Raw genomic sequence first — 18,435 nt, forward strand, 5'->3', positions numbered from 1 at the left:
TCAGAATGTGCTACATAATTTGGATCAGATACCCTTTGGTTGTAGTTATGGTTAGTGCAATTGCAGCCATGTACAGTGGATTGCCTGGGAAATAAAAATGCTTGGGTTTATAGCAGAAAGCATGAGAGGAGGAGGCACAGTGCTGCTCTGAGAGTGGTTAAAGGCAGAGGAGACAAGCACAGTTAGCCAGCCTGTTTCAGTGTGCCTGTGAATCCTTACACATGCATAGCAGGGGGTGTTGAAAAATTTAACAGAAGTACTGCTGGGGATTTATCACAGCCTACATATCTGTAAGTACTTACCTCAGTTTAAGTTCAGATGTAGATTAATTTAACCAAATAACTTGTTGGCTTTATCTGGAAAAACATGCTTACATCTTTCTAAGACTCTGAGATTTCTTTCAACCTTTTATTTCCTAAATTGCTTTTGGTTAAGCCAGTCCAGCCTGGCTGATCTCAGTGTTGCAAGCTTTCTCGGAGAGCTTTGCAGTGAGACTCATAATTTGCCTGCTTCTCACATAGGACTTCCTCTATCACTGTCATTTGTAAGATCTGGACACCTTATGTCACATTCTGACATGAACTGGGGGAGATCGAGGCATTATGTTGGCAGAAAGCAGATCTCAGGCAGAAGAGGAACTGGACCTTTTGAAAATCCTGGGGTTATTTGCATCTACAAGGATGTTTGGAATTGTTTCCCTTCCTGTTCACCTGCCAGGTTGGGCTATTGCATCACATGTTGTGTTACTTAGGTTCATTGTGAGGTCCATGAAGAGATGAGAAAAGTATCTCCCCGATGTCCCCATTCTTCTGTCCAGCCTTAGAGTCAAAGAATCACAGAATCACTAAGGTCAAAAAAGGCCTCTAAGATTACCAAGTCCAACTATCAATTTAGCACCATTGTCATTTTCACAAATAAACCACATCCTCAAGTGCCCCAGTCACATAGTTTTTGGATATTTCCAGGAATGGTGACTCCACCACTTCTCTGGGCAGCCTGTTCCAATGTTTGACAACCCTTTCCATGAAGAAATTGTTCCTACTACCTGATCTAAACCTCCTCTGGCATAACTTAAGGCCATTTCATTTCCTTCTGTCACATTTCCTTCTGCCATTTCATGTCCTTCTGTTGGCTGGGAGAAGAGATTGACATCACCTCACTACAACTTTTCAGGTACTTGTAGAGAGTGTTAAGGTCCCCCCTAAACCTCCTTTTCTCCAGGCTAAATGACCCCAGCTTCCTCAGCTGCTCCTTATGAGACTTATGCTCCTTATGAGACCCCTCCACAGGTTGGTGAGCAGCAGCCGAAGAAGTCAGCTCACACCAGTTAAATGAAAAATGGCAGATTTTAGCAGATATGTGCTTCAACCTTGATGGCAAGCTCTGTGGCACAGGTACTGTGTTTTTTTTTCCCTGCTGAAAAAGCACCTAGCACAAGCTGGTCCAGATCAGGATTTCCTGGATGTTAATTTCATACAAATATTAAGCAATAGTGATACTTGCATGACTGTGTGTCCTACAAAAAGCAGACATGGGCTTAGATAATGGAGATTTAATGTAGCATGTCTCTAGGAGAGGAAGGGAATTAGAAGTCAATAGAGAACAAAAATACCTGAATGAACTGTTCAGCAACGAAAATGTGTATGGCTTGAGTTAAGCCATAGAGCCCTGAGCCTGGGAGAAAAAGTCATGCATCAAAGATTAAGGCTGTCTCCTTATTGCTCACAGCATCTGAAGAACATGTAAGATGACGGATGCATTAATTAGCTCACTGCAACTCAGGAGCTGAAATAGTTGGTAGGTGGGCTGAGCCATAAACTAAAATAATCCCAGCATGTGAGAGAGGATGAGCAGGCAGCTTCAAGATTATATAGGAGATGGAAGCAAACAATGTTAACTGTCTAAAAAGAAAACATAGAATAATATCTTCAAAATACATAGCAAAAGATTAATCTATCTAATAATGCTTGCTCTTTGATATGAATTTTATTTACTGCTATGGTTGTTCAGTAAAAATATATTTAGCCTTTTCATTATCAATAGCATATGTAACAAGGATGAACATACCAAGTTTAGGGTATGTGGTCCCATTCTTAGAAGGGAGTTTTCACTAACTGTAATTTGTGACATAACAAATAAACTATTATTTTAGTAACTCCACATATCCAATTTTACTCATGTTCACTGCCAGAATGGGGTAATTGCGTTTTATGTGAGGCTGATATTGCAACTTAGAGCATCCCTGAAGATCTTTGACAATTGATATTTACATGTGATAGGAAATGGCTTGCAATCACACTTAATGTATTCATAAATCATCCTAAAAACTAAATGAACAGACACAAATGATTTGGTGTTGGTGAGATTGATTAAATTTCTCATCAAGATAATACAAAAAGAATTAGACAAATAATCCACAGACAGCACAAATGAGCAAACTGCAAGAAATTACTTGATTATGCCACCTTCACACTTAAATCCTAGGAGGATCATACCAAATTAAAAACATCAATTCATATTCAGGTACTAATGCACTGACTTTTCCAGTGGGCTGAAGACTGTCACTACCTATAGACTTCAAAAGTAATTATGTGTGATCAATTTGGATCTTAAAATAGATGTAAGAAAGTTAAGTACAGTGTCTCTCACACGGGGCATCAGCCATGGTGGGATTTCAGTCCAGGAGACAGGAGAGAGTCAAAAAACTTTTCTGAAGGAGTGTTTTCTCTTTTGGAAGGCTTGTAGGCAGGTGAGTGCTGGGGGTTCTCTTCCTGGAGCTTCATCTCTGTCTGCAGGCAGGGAGGAAGGGGCTTTGGGTGCAGCACCAGGCAGTGCTTTGCAGGCAAATGCTTGAGAATGAGCAGCCTTCTTCCTCTGCAGGAAGGTAGGTGCCACCTCCCTCAGCAAACAAACTCGGGCCTGATCCTGGAGACTGTGCTTTTCTCTATCCAGATCTCCAGGGCAAGAGACTTGTTGCACAAGGGAATTTTTCCACCCTGTTTGAGAGCATGACCCTACATTGATCCTAGAGCTAGAAAGCACAAAATCTGTGGCTTCACTTTCCTTTCAACAGATTGCAGTTTACAGGAGAGGTCCTGATCTGCAGGATGTTCTATGAGGACTGTCAAAAGTAAATCAGCCTGTTAGCTCCCTGGGAAAACCCTTTTCTTGCAGGATAAAGGGACTCAGCATGTAGCCGATATCAAATGGTGCCTACATACACATGTATACACACACACACATATGTACAACAACACAAGGAGGTATTTCCAACAGCTTTTACTACTGGTTCACCATTCCTTCCAACTGAATCTTTACAGTTCCACCACAGCCTTCATCAAGAACGGAAAATCCAGCAGCAGAACCTCAAAAATGCTACCCAAAATATCCTGACGCTTCACTAAATCTCGGCAACAGAGTCATTCAGATATCACAGTGCCCTGTGATATCCTTATCTGTCATTCCCTTCCCCCTCTCCCCCCAAGGTACCTAACACAAAATCTGGCTCATTTTACTGTAAATGTGCACTAGGGAATCTGCTAAATTTGGCTCTATCAATACTGCACCTACACAACTAGAATAAAGAGCTTCAGTGTTTGAACTCAGCCCTTTCTCAAAACTTAATGCACTGTGATGAAACTGAGAGAAAGGGAGGTTACTCAATAAGATTAAGCCCTTGAGAGACAGAAAAATGTACTGAACAGTAGTTCATATTGTTACTAATTTTAGTCTGACCTTCTTTACAGATTGTTTCCCAGGAAGAGTGACAAAAGTAGCAATGTGGTTTCAGCTATCTGTTCAGAAGCCTGGCGGAGGCAATGCCTGTTTTGGTACCTACTCTCTGTGCAAGGGTGCTGCTCCTCTGGCAAGCCCCTGCTACTGCAGGGAAGGGATCCAAAGCACCTCACTATGGCAGGTGGGCAAAGCACTCTGAGAGGCACAGGGCTCCAAGCAGCAGGGGACACCAGCTAAGTCATCTCCCAGGGTTGCTGGCTGCCTTCTCAGTGCTGGAGAGCTGGTCAGCTTTGCCATGGCCATGTTAGAGTTACCCAGGAGGTACAACTTGCTAAAATCTCACTACAACACCAAGGATGAGCTAAGAGCTGCACAGCTAGCTGGTCATGGGGGAGGCAGGTGGCTATTTTGTTGAAGGCATCCCACAGCAGGAATGACAGTTCCTGTTCAAGCAGAAATACCAATGGCATATAGTGGAAGAAAGCAGGTGAACCTGGCATTGAGCTGGACACATTTTCCATCTCACTGCAAATTACCTGCTTTTGTTTGTTGTGTAGTGGTGGTCTGGAATGAACAACTCAGTGTGAGCAGGGGAGAGGCACAAGATGTGTTGTGAAGACTGTAAGACAGCTATCGGGAATCACTCAGGCACACTGAGGACTATGGGGACACCAGCATGATTTGTACCAAGCCTAATGGAAAAATCAATTAATTCATTCTTGAAGAAGAAACAAAGCTGCATTAACAAATCTTGTCTAGTCAGTGCTATTTACATGTTTAATTGCCAGGAAAGGGGAGAGCATCAGAACACAGAGGCAGCTATAAACCGAGTCCCTGTGGAGGAGGGATTGACCAGGTAAGCATGCACTTAAATAAACCAGGACAAGTCTTTCAGCTTGAGCAAAGAGGGACTGTGTTCAAAGGCTTGGGTGAGTTGAGTGTGTGCTAAGGAGCTTATCTGCTGGAGTAGGTTAGATCAGCCATGAGAAGCCAAATTAAGATGGCTTGCATCTCACCTGATGCTGCCAGTGCCACTGTATCTTCAGCCTGTCTGTGCTTGTGGGGATGGATCTGCTTACACCTTACCTCTGGCACAGAAGAGAGACTCCTGAGGAGGAGGAAATGTCTAATGGAAGCCACCCATAGATGCTTAGGGGTGTTTGCAGGATGGGGCACGTGTCAGCCTTTTTTTGGCTCTGACCCTTCAGCAAGCTTTGCTGCTCAGCAAGGAGTGACATTCAGCATCACTGAAAATCAGCACTGGCACTCCTAAATTTTAGTAATTAGTCAAATTAATTATTAAAGATACAGAAAATAACACTAGTAAGGAATCACCAGGGGTTTGCTGATTATTCTCTTTCCATTTGGTTACTAAATGCTGCTGGGGAACTGGAAGACAGTTTCAGGTAACTTACACTAGTCCAGATTCTCATCTTCACCAGAGCTGTGCCAACATGAGATATTTTTGGTTTGAAAAGAGTATAAATGAACTGAAAGTTTGGCTCATGGGTGAGGATTGAATAACATGATGACAGAAGGGCTTTATAAACATTTATTATTCAAAATCTCTTCTGCAAATGTGAACACGCCTAGGCAATTATCTTGCCTTAGCACAGATGGGCAATTTTGATGCAATTATTATGCACCTTCAGTACTACAAAGCTTTCAGTGCCATTCCTTTTGAAAATGTCTGAATTAAAGGGAATGAAAAAACTAATGAACTATTGCATCTTTTTCCTGTCAGCTGCACAACATCTAGTAGATGCCATCAGCATACTTCATGTGGAAGAGCTGCATGGCCATGGCTGTTAGCCCATAGGCTTGTAAAAGCTGAGTTTTTTTCTGAAGACAAACCCATCTGTAGCCTTTGGTAGCTGAGTTACTTGAGGAAGGATAATTTGTTGCTGCACACTCAGATCATGACATGAGATTGATAACAAGACTTTGTCATCTCTTAAATATCCCTAATGAGATGATTCTACAAGTCCCCAAAACCTGTGGTTATTTACTGTACTGAGCTAGACAAACGCTTTTTGAGACTCCAGATACCAGCAGCATAATAGTGGCAAGTGTCTGAAGCCACACTGACAAAGAGAACAGTTTGTTTTTAGCACAATTGCTATGGAGGAAACACACTTGTTTCTTGAAACTACTTGTGTCTGGTTTCTTGCAGCAAACACATCCGGGAAGCCAGCTGTTTTTTGTTTTGTTTTGTTTTAATCCTTAAAACAAAGCAAAGCTCAAGAAATATAAAGCAGCAGACAAGTCAGTTTGCAACTTGCCAGCCAAAAGTAAACTCCACAATTAACTATACATATAACTGTCACAATTTTCAAGATCAATTTCCTCGTTATGACTCCTGTTCACCTGAAAATAAAGCCAATTCACTGCTTACTTTTGAAAAGACTGCAAGATAGCTTTAGCAGTTTGGCAAATTTTAGTTGCACATTTTCTTAACATATTCTTGTTAAGAAACAAATCTGTAAACATATGAAATAACTCTTGGTAGTATGACTTTATCTTCCTCTGGGTGGTTCTGAGTGACCTCTATGACTTGGATGGCTGCTGAGCCAAACCAAGCCAAACCTGGTATATCCCATGCTAAGAGCCAGTAGCCAGCCACAGGACCCTATACATGAGCAATGCTATGAGAAGCAAACTGTCCACTGAAATGGCACAGGATTTATTGAGCCCTCTTAGCTCACAGAGAAGCCATAAGTACTATCACTCATGCACATGTTACATTTCAGCAGAGCTCACGCACTCTGCTTCCGTAACACACAACATTTGGCCACCATCTCTGATTCCCAAGCACGCACTAACCACTCTTTGAGGTTCTTCTTGTTTTTCAGACTCCTGACAGCTCACTAGCACACTGAGAGAAACCACCTTCCTCATTTCAAATACTTCCCTTATGCTGCTTGATGTCACTTAGCTCTTTACTCATCTTCCTCAATCCATGGTTTAGCTGATTTTTATCATACTCCCATACGGTTATCTGTCTTTCATGCTCAAAAGTACAACTCTGCGAAAAATATCCACATGGAACTTGGTAAAGCAGAAAATTATGGCACAGACTCTATCTGGAATTACAAAAGAGCATGGCTTTGTAAATTGTCTGGAAAACCTATGAAATCAGTTGAGCTCTTTGTTAAATGCTGTCAGACTTTCAGATGGTTGGCCTTAATTGTTAAAAATTTCATGAGCAATGGCAGGTCTGCATACATATTAACAAAAAGCAGCTGATCATGTGTCTGTATGTCACTATATCCTCTTCTAGCACACTATTTTTCAACACTAAGTTTTTCTATTTGACTTCTCCATAATCAAAAGACACTTAAAAAAATTAATGTGGAGGTGAATTTCAGGGTGAATTTCTGGCCGGTGAAAACCTGAGTTCCCCTCTGCAAGATGAAATACATCTAAATAGCTATTAACTTGATATTTTTAATATTCACTCAGCCAGACACTTTTTGATAGAAATTAGGAAGAAATTAGTTGCTGTGAGGGTGGTGAGGCACTAGAACAGGGTGTCCAGAGAATCTGTGATGCCACATCCCTGGAAGTGTTTAAGGTCAGGCTGGATGGGGCTTTGAGCAATCTGGTCTAGTAGGAGGTGTCCCTGCCCATGGCGGAGGAGTTGGAACTCAATGATCTTTAAGATCTCTGCTGTTCTGTGATGAAATCAGCATTCTGTCATCGGGCTCAGTGGAACTATTCTAGATAGGGTCAAATGCTGCCTGTACCCATCACATTTAATATAGAGAACTTCATTAAATACTAAAAATGCTAGGTGAAAATTTTATTATTAAAAAAAGTCTAGCTCTCATTTTAGTGGCTTAATACAATTTCTTTTTAAATTTCAAGGTTAATAAAAACTAAATCAAATGCTCCTTGTTTGAATCAACATCTCTTTGCCTGAGGACAGAAGCACATTTAAGAAGCCTCTGGTAAAAAGTGGTAAGCAGAAGCAGAATGGGTACATTCACGGCAATATGTTCTGGTATGTGTAATTTTGGGATATCCTAGAGACAGCACAATAAAAGATGCAATAAAGCACACCTAAATTTAATAACAGTTATGCCTCACTCAGTGTCTGCAGACCACTAATCATTAACAAAATTAAAAGGTAGATATGACGTGGCTCTGCACTGAGCAGGTTGGACTAGAGCTGCCTCCCCGGGTCCCCAGCAGCTAGAATTACTTGTCTATGACCTGATGTTCAGGGATCATGGTGAGATGGTCTAACAAGACCATCACTTGTTACATGGAAAAAATACCAGACAACATTACAGAGCTGTGGTTTTATTTTTCTTCCAGTCAGTCTTCTGAGGTACTGAAAGCAGAGGTGAAATTCTTGCTATTGTCCTATTGAATAGGAGGTTTTCATATCAGAATAATTATCTTTCTGTACTTGGAAATCTATATATACTCCAGATGAAGGTATAATAAGCCAGACTAGTGAAGAAAGCTGCAGTTCCAGTGCAGAAAAGGCAAAATAAAATTTTTAGTCAGCCTGGCTAGCCTCTATAATAGATAGAGTGAAGAGAATAATGTTAAAAAAATGCAGTTTTTGGTGAAGCAAAACATTTTTTCAGATGCAATGCAAGGCCACATGCCAAATGATGTAGAGGAAAAAGACATAGAGTCCTCCTCTAGCAAATGGACCTGGATTCATACCATCCAAGGTGCCTCATCTTAGCAATGTACTAGGTTAATAATACTCTGTCACTGAAGGGACACTCGGGTGCTTGAATGGACTTGAGATCCCTGAGGCTTAACAGCTGAGGATGCTGAAAGAGATGGGAGATGCCATCCTTCACATAAAGCTTCCAGAGGCCCACTCCCCCAGTGGGAATCTGAATGCTTCACTCAGGCAGTGGAAGGTTTTTGAAGATATGAAGGGAACATTGCACCTTGTGAAACGAACAGCTTCAGTAAATGGGTAAACAGCTCCCAGCTCCAAAGAGAAGGAACACAATTTGTAAATAAGCAAACAAAAAGCAACCAACTCTAGGTGGGGAAGAGCTCAGTCACAGATATGAGGAACAGGGAACTGATGAGGCAGCAACAGGAGACTTAGTGTAGACTTGCTTAGCCAAGAGACCCAAATGACAGGCAATGACCATGAAACAACAAAGTAAATGAGGCTCTTTTCTTGAAACTCACTGAGTTGTAGCCCTAGGACTGGCAAGCAAACCAACAAGAGGGTTTTTTCCTTTTCTACAGCCAAGATGAAAAGAATCAGTCTCCACAAACTGTAACCCAAAGCAAGTGAACAAGGTAACAAAACCATATATTGTTTGCCTTCCCCATTTTTGAATCAGATTCCTTGGCAAAAAGCTACTATTTGGAAAGGTACTTTAGCACTGGAAAACACAAAATGGTTGTGTATGAGTGTGTGGACACATATATAAACCTGTCTGCCCATCAGCTTGTACCTTAACATTCTTTCCCTCCAAAAGCCCTTATGGATGTTCACAGATAACATTGTAGGGTTTTTCAGTTTATGATGCCCTGTTCATATACCTCTCTTGCTGCCAACCTCCACCTTTGGCTATTTGTCCCTTTTCACCACTTATAGCTTCGTCTAGCAAACAAGGGTGGCCAGCTTCTGGAGATTTGGACTGAACAGGATCCTCAGCCAGGTACATGTGCATTTATATGAGGCTGCTTTTTCATACAAACACAAACAATTCTGGGAAATCTGGACACAGTCCATAACCACTAGGCAGCTGGACAAATAGGTTTTTTCCACTTCTGTAGTACTGTCAGCCTCCAACAATTCTCACTGTATCATCTGTCTTTATTGAGAGCTGTTAATTATAGCTACAACATCTGTTGCCATACATGCACTTTCCTTTTTTAAAGCAGCTTTAAAGGTAGATGCCTTCAAGGTATTTTGACACAGATCTGGGCTGGAAAAAAACAAAAGCAGAATTCCTTATCACTCCTTGCTGGGTTTTGTTGTTATTTTTATTGCTGCTGTAAACATCATGGAGAATCTATCTAGGACAGTCTCAATTTAATGAGTTTGTGCACTGGGGGTCAAGGTACTTGGTGTGGTGACCAGGGTAGACAACATTCTGCAAAAAGGCCACCTGTGAAACCTTCTTCCATGTTATGATGATTGGAAAACCAGCAAATCCATGCTCACCTCAGCTTTCTGCTTCTTCCTCTGTGCAGTAAACACAATCTCACATTCTTTTCCCAGTCCTTTTTTTTCCCTTTGCCAGCCATAAAATACAGCTACTTTTCTGTCTGTGTGTGCAGGTCATGCCTGGAGGCAGGAAAGGGAGGAGGTGACCTGAGGTCCCTTCAGCCTGGCTTCCTTTTGTCCCGTGGTCTCAATGAGTGCAGAGCGGTCAGATCATCTTGGGTGGGACCAGCAGAGGCAGATTTGCTCTTGAGGTCTCCTGAGAAAACCCCTAGTAGTGTGGGAGCTTGGCAGCTTGTTTAACTAACCAGAGACAGTCTTAATGAAATGCAGTTTAACTACTGACCAGAGAGAGATCATTCAGTGCTGCAAGACACAACATTTTTTTCCAAGCAAAAGCCATTACATAAATACATTGCTTCATAGCACATGCCCTGTCTGCAGGTAACAAGAACAATTACTTCTTCTTCTAGTCCTTGCCTCAAGCACTGTTACCTCATAGGAGGCAGATAATAGAATTATTTTGAAGCATCTGTTCAAGCCACAGCAGAGGAGAAAAAAGTAATGGAACAACAAGACAAAATTACAGGACATTACTTAATTCAATCATCCTTAGAATGATTTTGCAAACCAGGCTCAAGATTGAAGAATGTGGGTCTGTCCTGATCAGGCAGTAACCAAGTTTTATTCTCAATTTGCACTTCACTGAAGTCCAAAAGCCCACAAGAGGTGATTTGCAAGAGATAAGGCTCTTCAGATTAAGGGAAAGCTTTTCACAGGACACAAATGTTTAGCTCTTTTCAGAACATCACGGTCTGAAAAACAAATGCAAACTCCAAGTATAATCTGTAAGGTTAAATTAGAAAGGACTGGCGTCCTAAAGAAGAACCCATGACCATTTTCTCACAAAAGCTAAAACATGAGTTCTCAGAGACAGTGAATAGAAGGAATTAGCAAATTAGTCAAACAGAATTTTAAAAGAAATCTCTCAGAGGTATTTCCACGAGGTTTAAAAAGGGAGGTAAGCATAAAAATGCCACCTTATGTTCCTGGGCCCACCATGCAGGCTTACCATTGTGAGAGCTACCTCCAGAGAGGATAGGACTAGGCCATTAATTTTGTGGCTTTCTGCCAGCCACTCACATCAAGAGTCTGATGCAGGTACCAAGCTCCATAGGATGCACTTGAGGGAGAGAAAAACTATCACCTTCACCATGGTCCAGGAGCAGTTTTTTAAGCTTTTCAATGGAAGACATTGAGAGGAGCAGTATCTCAATTCTAGTTAGGTGCCTAAATCTGGGATGGTGGAGGGCTCCCACTAGTAGCCAGTTTGGCCACAGCCCTTTCTCTTTCTCCTCACCCTGTCCTTCTGTGTTACCTTACATGCCTCACACTTGTGTTTCTGTTTTGCTCTCCCACAGAGTTCTGTGTGGAAACCAGACATTCAGCTCCAAGCTGGCAGTGCTGGAATATGCAGTGTGACACTGAGAAGCCAGCTATGCCACATTTCCCCCTAACCCAACCCCTGGTACTGTCTTCAGAAGAGACTGATGTGAACAGGAGGCTCCTCTAGAAAAACTCTGGAGCTGTTATTTTCTCAGGAAGAGGCAGCCTGTAGACATGGATGAGAAAATTTTCTTTCAGGGGGCACAAAGACCAAGAGACCATGACATTAATCAAAAAAGAAAACAAGCCTCCCCAAAGAAACAGCTGAAACCACAACTCATGCAATCATCTGGCCATAGTACAGCATAGCTGTGTTATGTCAAGGCAGCAGCAAGAAGCCACCTCCAGAACCCCTGGGGGGTGACAGCACATCAATCCCACCTCCAATGGGGACACTCTTTCCTCTTCAAAAGGCAGAGAACAGCAGCTACTGCAGGTTTCATCAGGAAGTGGTAATACTTGACTTGAGAAACAGAAATTAACAACAGCATCACCCTGAGCTCTGTGGCTGGGGCTTCAGCTGTGCTAAGGCCAAATGGATGCTCCATGACCAAGCTTGATGCCCTAGGGACAGCAGGCTGGACACTGGACAGGCACCCACCAGCACTGCCACTAGCACAAACACCCTGCTGCTCAGCAGAAGGCCTCACTATTACTGCTGCTTGCTCTTTGTGCAATTAGGCCTTGTCTTCAGCCAGGACTTCTGGCAGAAAAGTGGATATTCACTGAATATGCATGTTCAGAGAAGTGATACAGTGGTCCATCAATAACACAACACCTCCAGCACCTCTCAGATATCTGTAGGAGAGATAAACATGCCTGCAAGTATCATAAACCTCTTGTACAGTATCCACATCTTCTAATTAATTGTTTTGATACCAAGCACAAAGGTGACAGACAACTGTAGAGATCAAACTGATCTCTTGCTGTAGACATCAAACTGATTTAATCTGGAGTTACTCCTAACTGGTCTCTGTCAAACTCAGATAAGAATCAGATGCTTTATCTTTTAATTTCAATGGTTTATTTTGTTTCTTGGTTGATTTTTTTATAATTATTTTAATTTTCCCCAAGAAGCTAATGTGAACTTGAAATGTAAAGTGATTTTATTTTGAGGAGCACAAAGTAAATAGGTATTATTTTAAGGATAATGTTCTGAATTAGACAAATAGGATTTATAAACTGAAGTTATTTGAAAGAAAACACACTCCATTGGATGACATTTGCTAAAAACACTTGCATTTGTCATGTCTTGATACCTCCACAGCTTATTTATGACTCTGTTAATGCTGTCTGCTCTGGTGGCGAAGCTCCCATCTAAGTAGTAATATAAATCAGCAGGATGCCAAAAGTTAACCACACTGCAACATTTTAATGCTGCTGGGTAAGAGAGACTCACAAACACAAACCACTGAAAAATTGATAGTAGAACAGCATCCAGTCATGCCAAATGGCTCTGACCATCTTTCCCTTAGAGTTTCATCATGGCCAGAGGTTTGGTCACCAGTGGGGTTCTCTGCCTGCTGCAGAAAAGGAGGGCAGTGCCCTGGTGCAGGGCATTGAACTTCACAGCAGTCAGGATCAAACTAATGGACTCAGCTCCTTGTACCGCTGGGGGTGATGGCGAGTGTCTCATCTTTTGCATCATTGCAGAAATGCCTGTGAAACACATTTAGAAACCGGCCCACATTCTCCTGGACCTCAAGTGAAGCTATGGCACTGAAACTTTGTGGCCTCTGAAGAACGAAATCCTGATTCTGAGCCCAAGGGCATGTAGATCAAAAGAGACTTGTGTGAGGTCAATATGTTGGTATGTCAGAGTAAGTGAAATCTACTATGCTCGTCCTCTGCTGTTGTTGCACCAGGATTTTGATTCCATTTCAAAGACACAACAATAGTCAGTGTTACCTGTAACCTTTTCTGTATTTTCAAAGAAAAATCTACAAATTCTGGAAGACTAGTGGCAGATAATTTGGAGGCAATATAGAGACAAAACTCTGAATCAGTGAAGAAAAAAAAAAAACTAAAACATGTTCAAATATGGTTGCAGATCAGTGCAGGGACTGCACTGCGATGATCCTTTCATTCACCCAACACATCAGGTGCATTCAAGTTTTCAGTAGAGATTTAGTTCTAGCTTCTGTGTTCTCTTTAGTCCTAAATCTTTATGAAATAAAAAATCAAGATCTAAATTATAAATAAATAAATAATCCTGCAAATATTCTTGTAAGTCTTTTCCTTTGCTTCTCAAAAAAGTCATTAGATAAGCCTATGCCATCAAAATAAACAAGCATTCTGAGGTATTTTTCTAAAATGTGAAGAAACCCCTCTATTACTCCTCCCAGCTGGAACACAGAGGGCAAATCTTTATAAAAGATGTGTTTTCTGCCTAAAGATACATAAAGCTAAGCCACATCTTGCAGAGATTTTAATTTAATCTTTCATGTAGCCAGGGATTTTAAGCCCTAGTGCTTTTAATTTATGTTACCTCATAAATTAATAATGTAGATATGATGGAGGATAGCTCAGCAGATTAAATGTGTCAATGTAAATGTGTAATGTATTAAATTATAAAATATAAAGCAGTTTGGAAGCAAAAAGTATGAAGCACTCTTAAATGATGCTTCAGGTGCACAAATCATTACATCTCTTATTTCTGGACTGGACAATGGCTGAAATGAAAAATAATTTAGTTACAGTAATGTTATTTTAAGCTAAGCACAAGAAGTAGGAGAGTGATGCTGGCATGCTCTTCCGTGGCCTTCCAGAGCTCTCTGTATCACATCCATGCACATGAGTCCTGCGCCACGACATCCTTGGTGGCAACCATGGGAGAAGTCTGCCCTTGAGCAGCCTGCACCTGGGCACAGCCCTGGCAGCATTTGATGGAGCTGCTCAGGGAGTATAGAGCAATTGGAAGTGAATGCATGGGTTCTGGCTTGCTATGAAGAGTGACTCTCCCCATTGTGTGCTCATGCTGAAAGTCTAAAGCTACTTCAATTAAAACAGCCAGTTCCTTACCAGCAATATGGTTCAGTCGTAAGTCCTTGATACTTACATACAGTGTGGTCTAATACTCAAAATCTGATAAAGAAACTGAATAAACCTGCTCTAACATTCAATGTGTCCCTACAGAATTTTGGTGGCAAATTTACTACTATTATACATGTTATAAAAAGGGAAAAAAAACACCTGATTTTCTGTCATAAACTAGCTAAAAACCAATTTATATCCATGACAGATATGTTCTTCTTGTGAGACTACAAAACATAAAAATTCACGTATTTACAGCATAGCATACATGCTGGTATAATACAACATGAATTTAAAAACGGTAATAAATCATATAATCTGTGCAGTAGGGACTATACATCTATTCACTGTTGCTACCTTTTATGATCCCCCTTTTGTGCATTTTTCCTGGTGGTTGCTGTTTTTACATGCCCTCCAACTGTATAGGGAGGTATCCAAAGCACATGTGCTGGCTCCAGTGCCTTCAGGAAGGGCTGGTGTGAAAGCACTGCCTGTGGCAGGGGGAGGACAGGCTGAGCAGCCCAGTTCTGCTGAGGTGGATGGGCAGGTGTCCTAGGGGAGCTTTACTGCCAAAAAACATTAGGTACCTGTGGATTTCAGCAGTCTGTGTAGGCAAGCTCTGAGAACCCCTTCCTTTTCTACTTTACTGCTAAGGTGACTTAGATATCATATTTCCACCTTTTCCCACTGTTGCCTTTTAATTTATCTTGTTCCAAATTCCTGCCAGAGAGCTAAGATAAGATGTAAAATATAGATGAAAGTGAAGGATAAAATAAGTAGAAAGTGATTATGCCAGTGTCTTTACAATTCTAGGTCAGAATTGTCTTTTAACTACCCAGAAGTCTGTGAAATATCTCCCTAACATGCCCAACCATGCCTGGAACTGCAAGTTTTCCTGAGGATGGTGATGCCTCATATGGAGCTACAAAGTCCCTGTGTATCTCTTTCTCTATATATATTTGCACACATATATAAAATGGAAAAAAAAAAAAAAAGGAATAATTAGGAAGGGAGGCTGGACTGTAATGCTCAGGTTTACTGACACATACACATGAGACATATCAGCTGTAATGGTGCAAGCAGATGAACAGTAAATAATTTCACAGTAACTCTTGGTGCAGAACCACCAAAAGGCCTCAGTGGAGGTAGGGGACGTGCTGAGGCAGACACTACACAAACACTGGTAATGGGGAGCCCTCCCTCCTCCCTGAAGGACTGGCTCCTCCAGAAGAATAGGGAGTACAAGTAAATCAGAGGTCTGCAGTGATTTGCTCCAAACCACAAAACAAATCTGCAGCAAAGCTGGGAGCCACAGCTGCATCTCCAAAGGCACACATCTTCCCTTACACCCAGAAAAACCTCTCTAAGTTAACTCTATTAGTCTGCTTGTGTCAGACACACAAACATGCACTCTTATGAAGCCTGGGCAAACCTACTGCTAATGATATTCCACTGCATCCTAAACAGGCTGCAGGGCTTGCACCTGCTCTTCAGTTGAGCCCTCATTTAATTAATGAAAGACATGAAACTACCAACTGTATCAATTTACTGCAGCAATGAGTACAAGTGCTCTGGGTTTTTAACCCCAGGGACTTGGCAAACCACAACCGCTCACCCCAGAATTAAGCAGTATTTAAAACATTATCTGAGAGCAGCTGGGAAGAAAAATACTTAAAACCAAAGAAACAAAAAGGTATTTGCTTTTAGGCTAGCATTTGTTGCTGGTTTTAGATTAAGCTGTAGCTTGCTGTAAACTCCGTACTCCTCTTATCTCTGTATATGCCATGAACAAATACAACCTGAAGACTGAAGCTCAGGAAACATGGCACTTATAAAATGCCTCTAGAACTTCTGGATCCTGCTCTAGCACCTGCAGTGAATGGTCATATGCATTATCTGCAGCCCCCGCATTATTTAAAAGATGAAGAAACTGTAATGATGGCTAAGCAGTAAAATTTCTTAGCCCTAATCATCTGAGGCAGAGCATTTCCTGAGTAACCTGGTTTCTTAGATTTTTCTCGTAGTAAGTTTCCACCTTGCTGCTGCGCAGCTGGGAGCTGAGAAATGTGTACTTCTTACTGTTTACTTTTCTGAGCTACTTCATTAAAAGTCTATGAGCCCCACTGTGTAACAGAAGGGGAAAAGGTTGTTCACATCCTTCCACGTATCAGGCAAGCTCTCTGACATGGGACATCTTGATGGCTGAGTCATCCCATCTGTCCCAGACACCTTTCAGGCCAAAAGGAGCAGAGCAGAGCTGAGGGAGAGTCAGTGAGAGGCTGTCCTTCAAGCAGCCAGAGCATCCTCAGCCTCTCACGCAGGACGGGCACTCAGGGCTTTCTGTGAGCGACTCAGGCTTTGCGGGTTTGGCTTGCTATGAAGACAAGGTGTGCTGAAGACAAAGTGCTGCCTTTGGTTATGACTGCGCTTCCTCCCGGAAATAAACATAACAGCTCAAGTTTAACTGGGATCAGAGCTTGGCCTTTGATGTCAAGGGCGTAGTGCCAGGAAAATACGGCAGTACTTTTTACTCAGCTATTCAAGGCTCTGCTCTAGTCCTGAGCTTGGAAAAGAAAAGCTTACTTAGCTTACTCAGAGACTGACCCAGAGGTCAGCCATGGGTAGGGGAAAGAGATATTAATTTAAAAAAATATGTTTGCAGAAAACTCTGGATAAATAATTTTAGAAAATGCAGACTTTTGTAACATGACTTGCATTTGTTGGAAATAAATCTGGATTTCTTACTGCTGAAGTGAAATTATATTAGGAATAATAATAGCACCTAACATAGGACACACAACGAACTCAGACCGTCCTTTAACAAAACTGGAGAAGAAAGCAAACACAAGTTTGATGTAACTGACTGACTTGAACAAAATGTCTGTGAAATGTAGAGCAGCAAGCAAGAGCCACGGGATTAAGAACAAAAACTCCCATACCTGTATCTTTGCTTTGGAGACTGCTTTTCAGCTGACTTAAAAACATGTCCAAGATAATACAAAGGAAAGAATAAAAAGTTCCAGTTTGTTGCAAACCACGTTAGAGTGAAGGGTGCATCGAATTTCTTAAAGGTCAGTTTTGCTAGCTGGGTTGAACCCGACCAAGAGGAGCAGACACCCAGGACCATGGCCACACCCCAGAAAATCTTCTTGAGTTGAGTCACGGAACATTTCCAGCAGCAGCGGTTCACCCTTCCACTGCCTTCCGCCCCAGCTTGCATCTGTGCTTCGGCTGGGGCTGGAGACTCCCGGGAGCGCTCATCCCCTAGGAGAAGAAAAACACATGGCTTACTAAGCAAATCCATCCTGCATTTTAGTTTTCAAATCTTAGGCTCGTTTGAAGTCACATGAGCTTTATGAGCATAAGAACTGACCCGATCTTGCCACAAAATGTCCTTTGTTTTTAGATCATTGCAAAGCCTCTGGTTGAACTGAGGCATAATTAGAATGCAAATAACAATTATCACCTCTAGATTTAGAAGCCCTTGGGTAAAATGGAAGTGAAAATTACATGTTGCTTCGATGCACATAGAAAGACTTAACACACCACTTAAACTCGTGCCGTTAGGATGTGTAAATGAATGAAAAATGTGATATTGAGTTTGATAAAGCAGCAAAGGGAATTAAGATAACAGCACTTGAAATTGTTATTGTCTCAGAAAATGCAGAAATGGCTAGTTTATGGAATATGGTGTTTCTTAGAAGAAAAGCAACATATTTAATCTTGAAGTTAAGCAAAATCACTGCAACATAAATAGCATGATTAATACTGAATTGGATCATCAGGCATTTCAGTGGTCCCTGGATAAACAGGTCTGCTATGGCTGTAGCCAGATAGCAAAAACTAGACCAAACCACATGCTGCGCTGAAGTCCATCTCTGACCAGGCAAGCCTAACTTTTTTTAGTCTGAGTCCTGCACAAAGACTGGACTGCAGCTTTGTCCCATTATAACTAAACCTAGCATGCTGCTGGAAATTTTTCACCTAAAAACCTTGCCCCTTCAACCCTCAAACATGAATTGTTATAGCCCTGCTATCCTACAGCTGTCAGTCGATAATGTATC

General features: G+C 41.6%; 1 protein-coding gene across 4 annotated transcripts in view; it reads right to left on the reverse strand.

The window, feature by feature from the left end:
- The window catches only part of SLC35F3 (solute carrier family 35 member F3), a 162,160-nt gene that overhangs the window by 28,324 nt on the left and 115,401 nt on the right, over positions 1–18,435 (reverse strand). For all 4 annotated transcript variants that reach the window (XM_077782116.2, XM_085576778.1, XM_031504328.3 and 1 more), the window contains one exon: positions 17,311–17,635. In XM_077782116.2, the coding sequence (XP_077638242.1) occupies positions 17,311–17,635 (325 nt within the window). The remainder of the gene's footprint in view (positions 1–17,310; positions 17,636–18,435) is intronic.

This window comes from Lonchura striata, chromosome 3 (assembly GCF_050655825.1).
Source record: "Lonchura striata isolate lonStrDom1 chromosome 3, ASM5065582v1, whole genome shotgun sequence".
In the NCBI taxonomy this organism is placed as follows: Eukaryota; Metazoa; Chordata; class Aves; order Passeriformes; family Estrildidae; genus Lonchura; species Lonchura striata.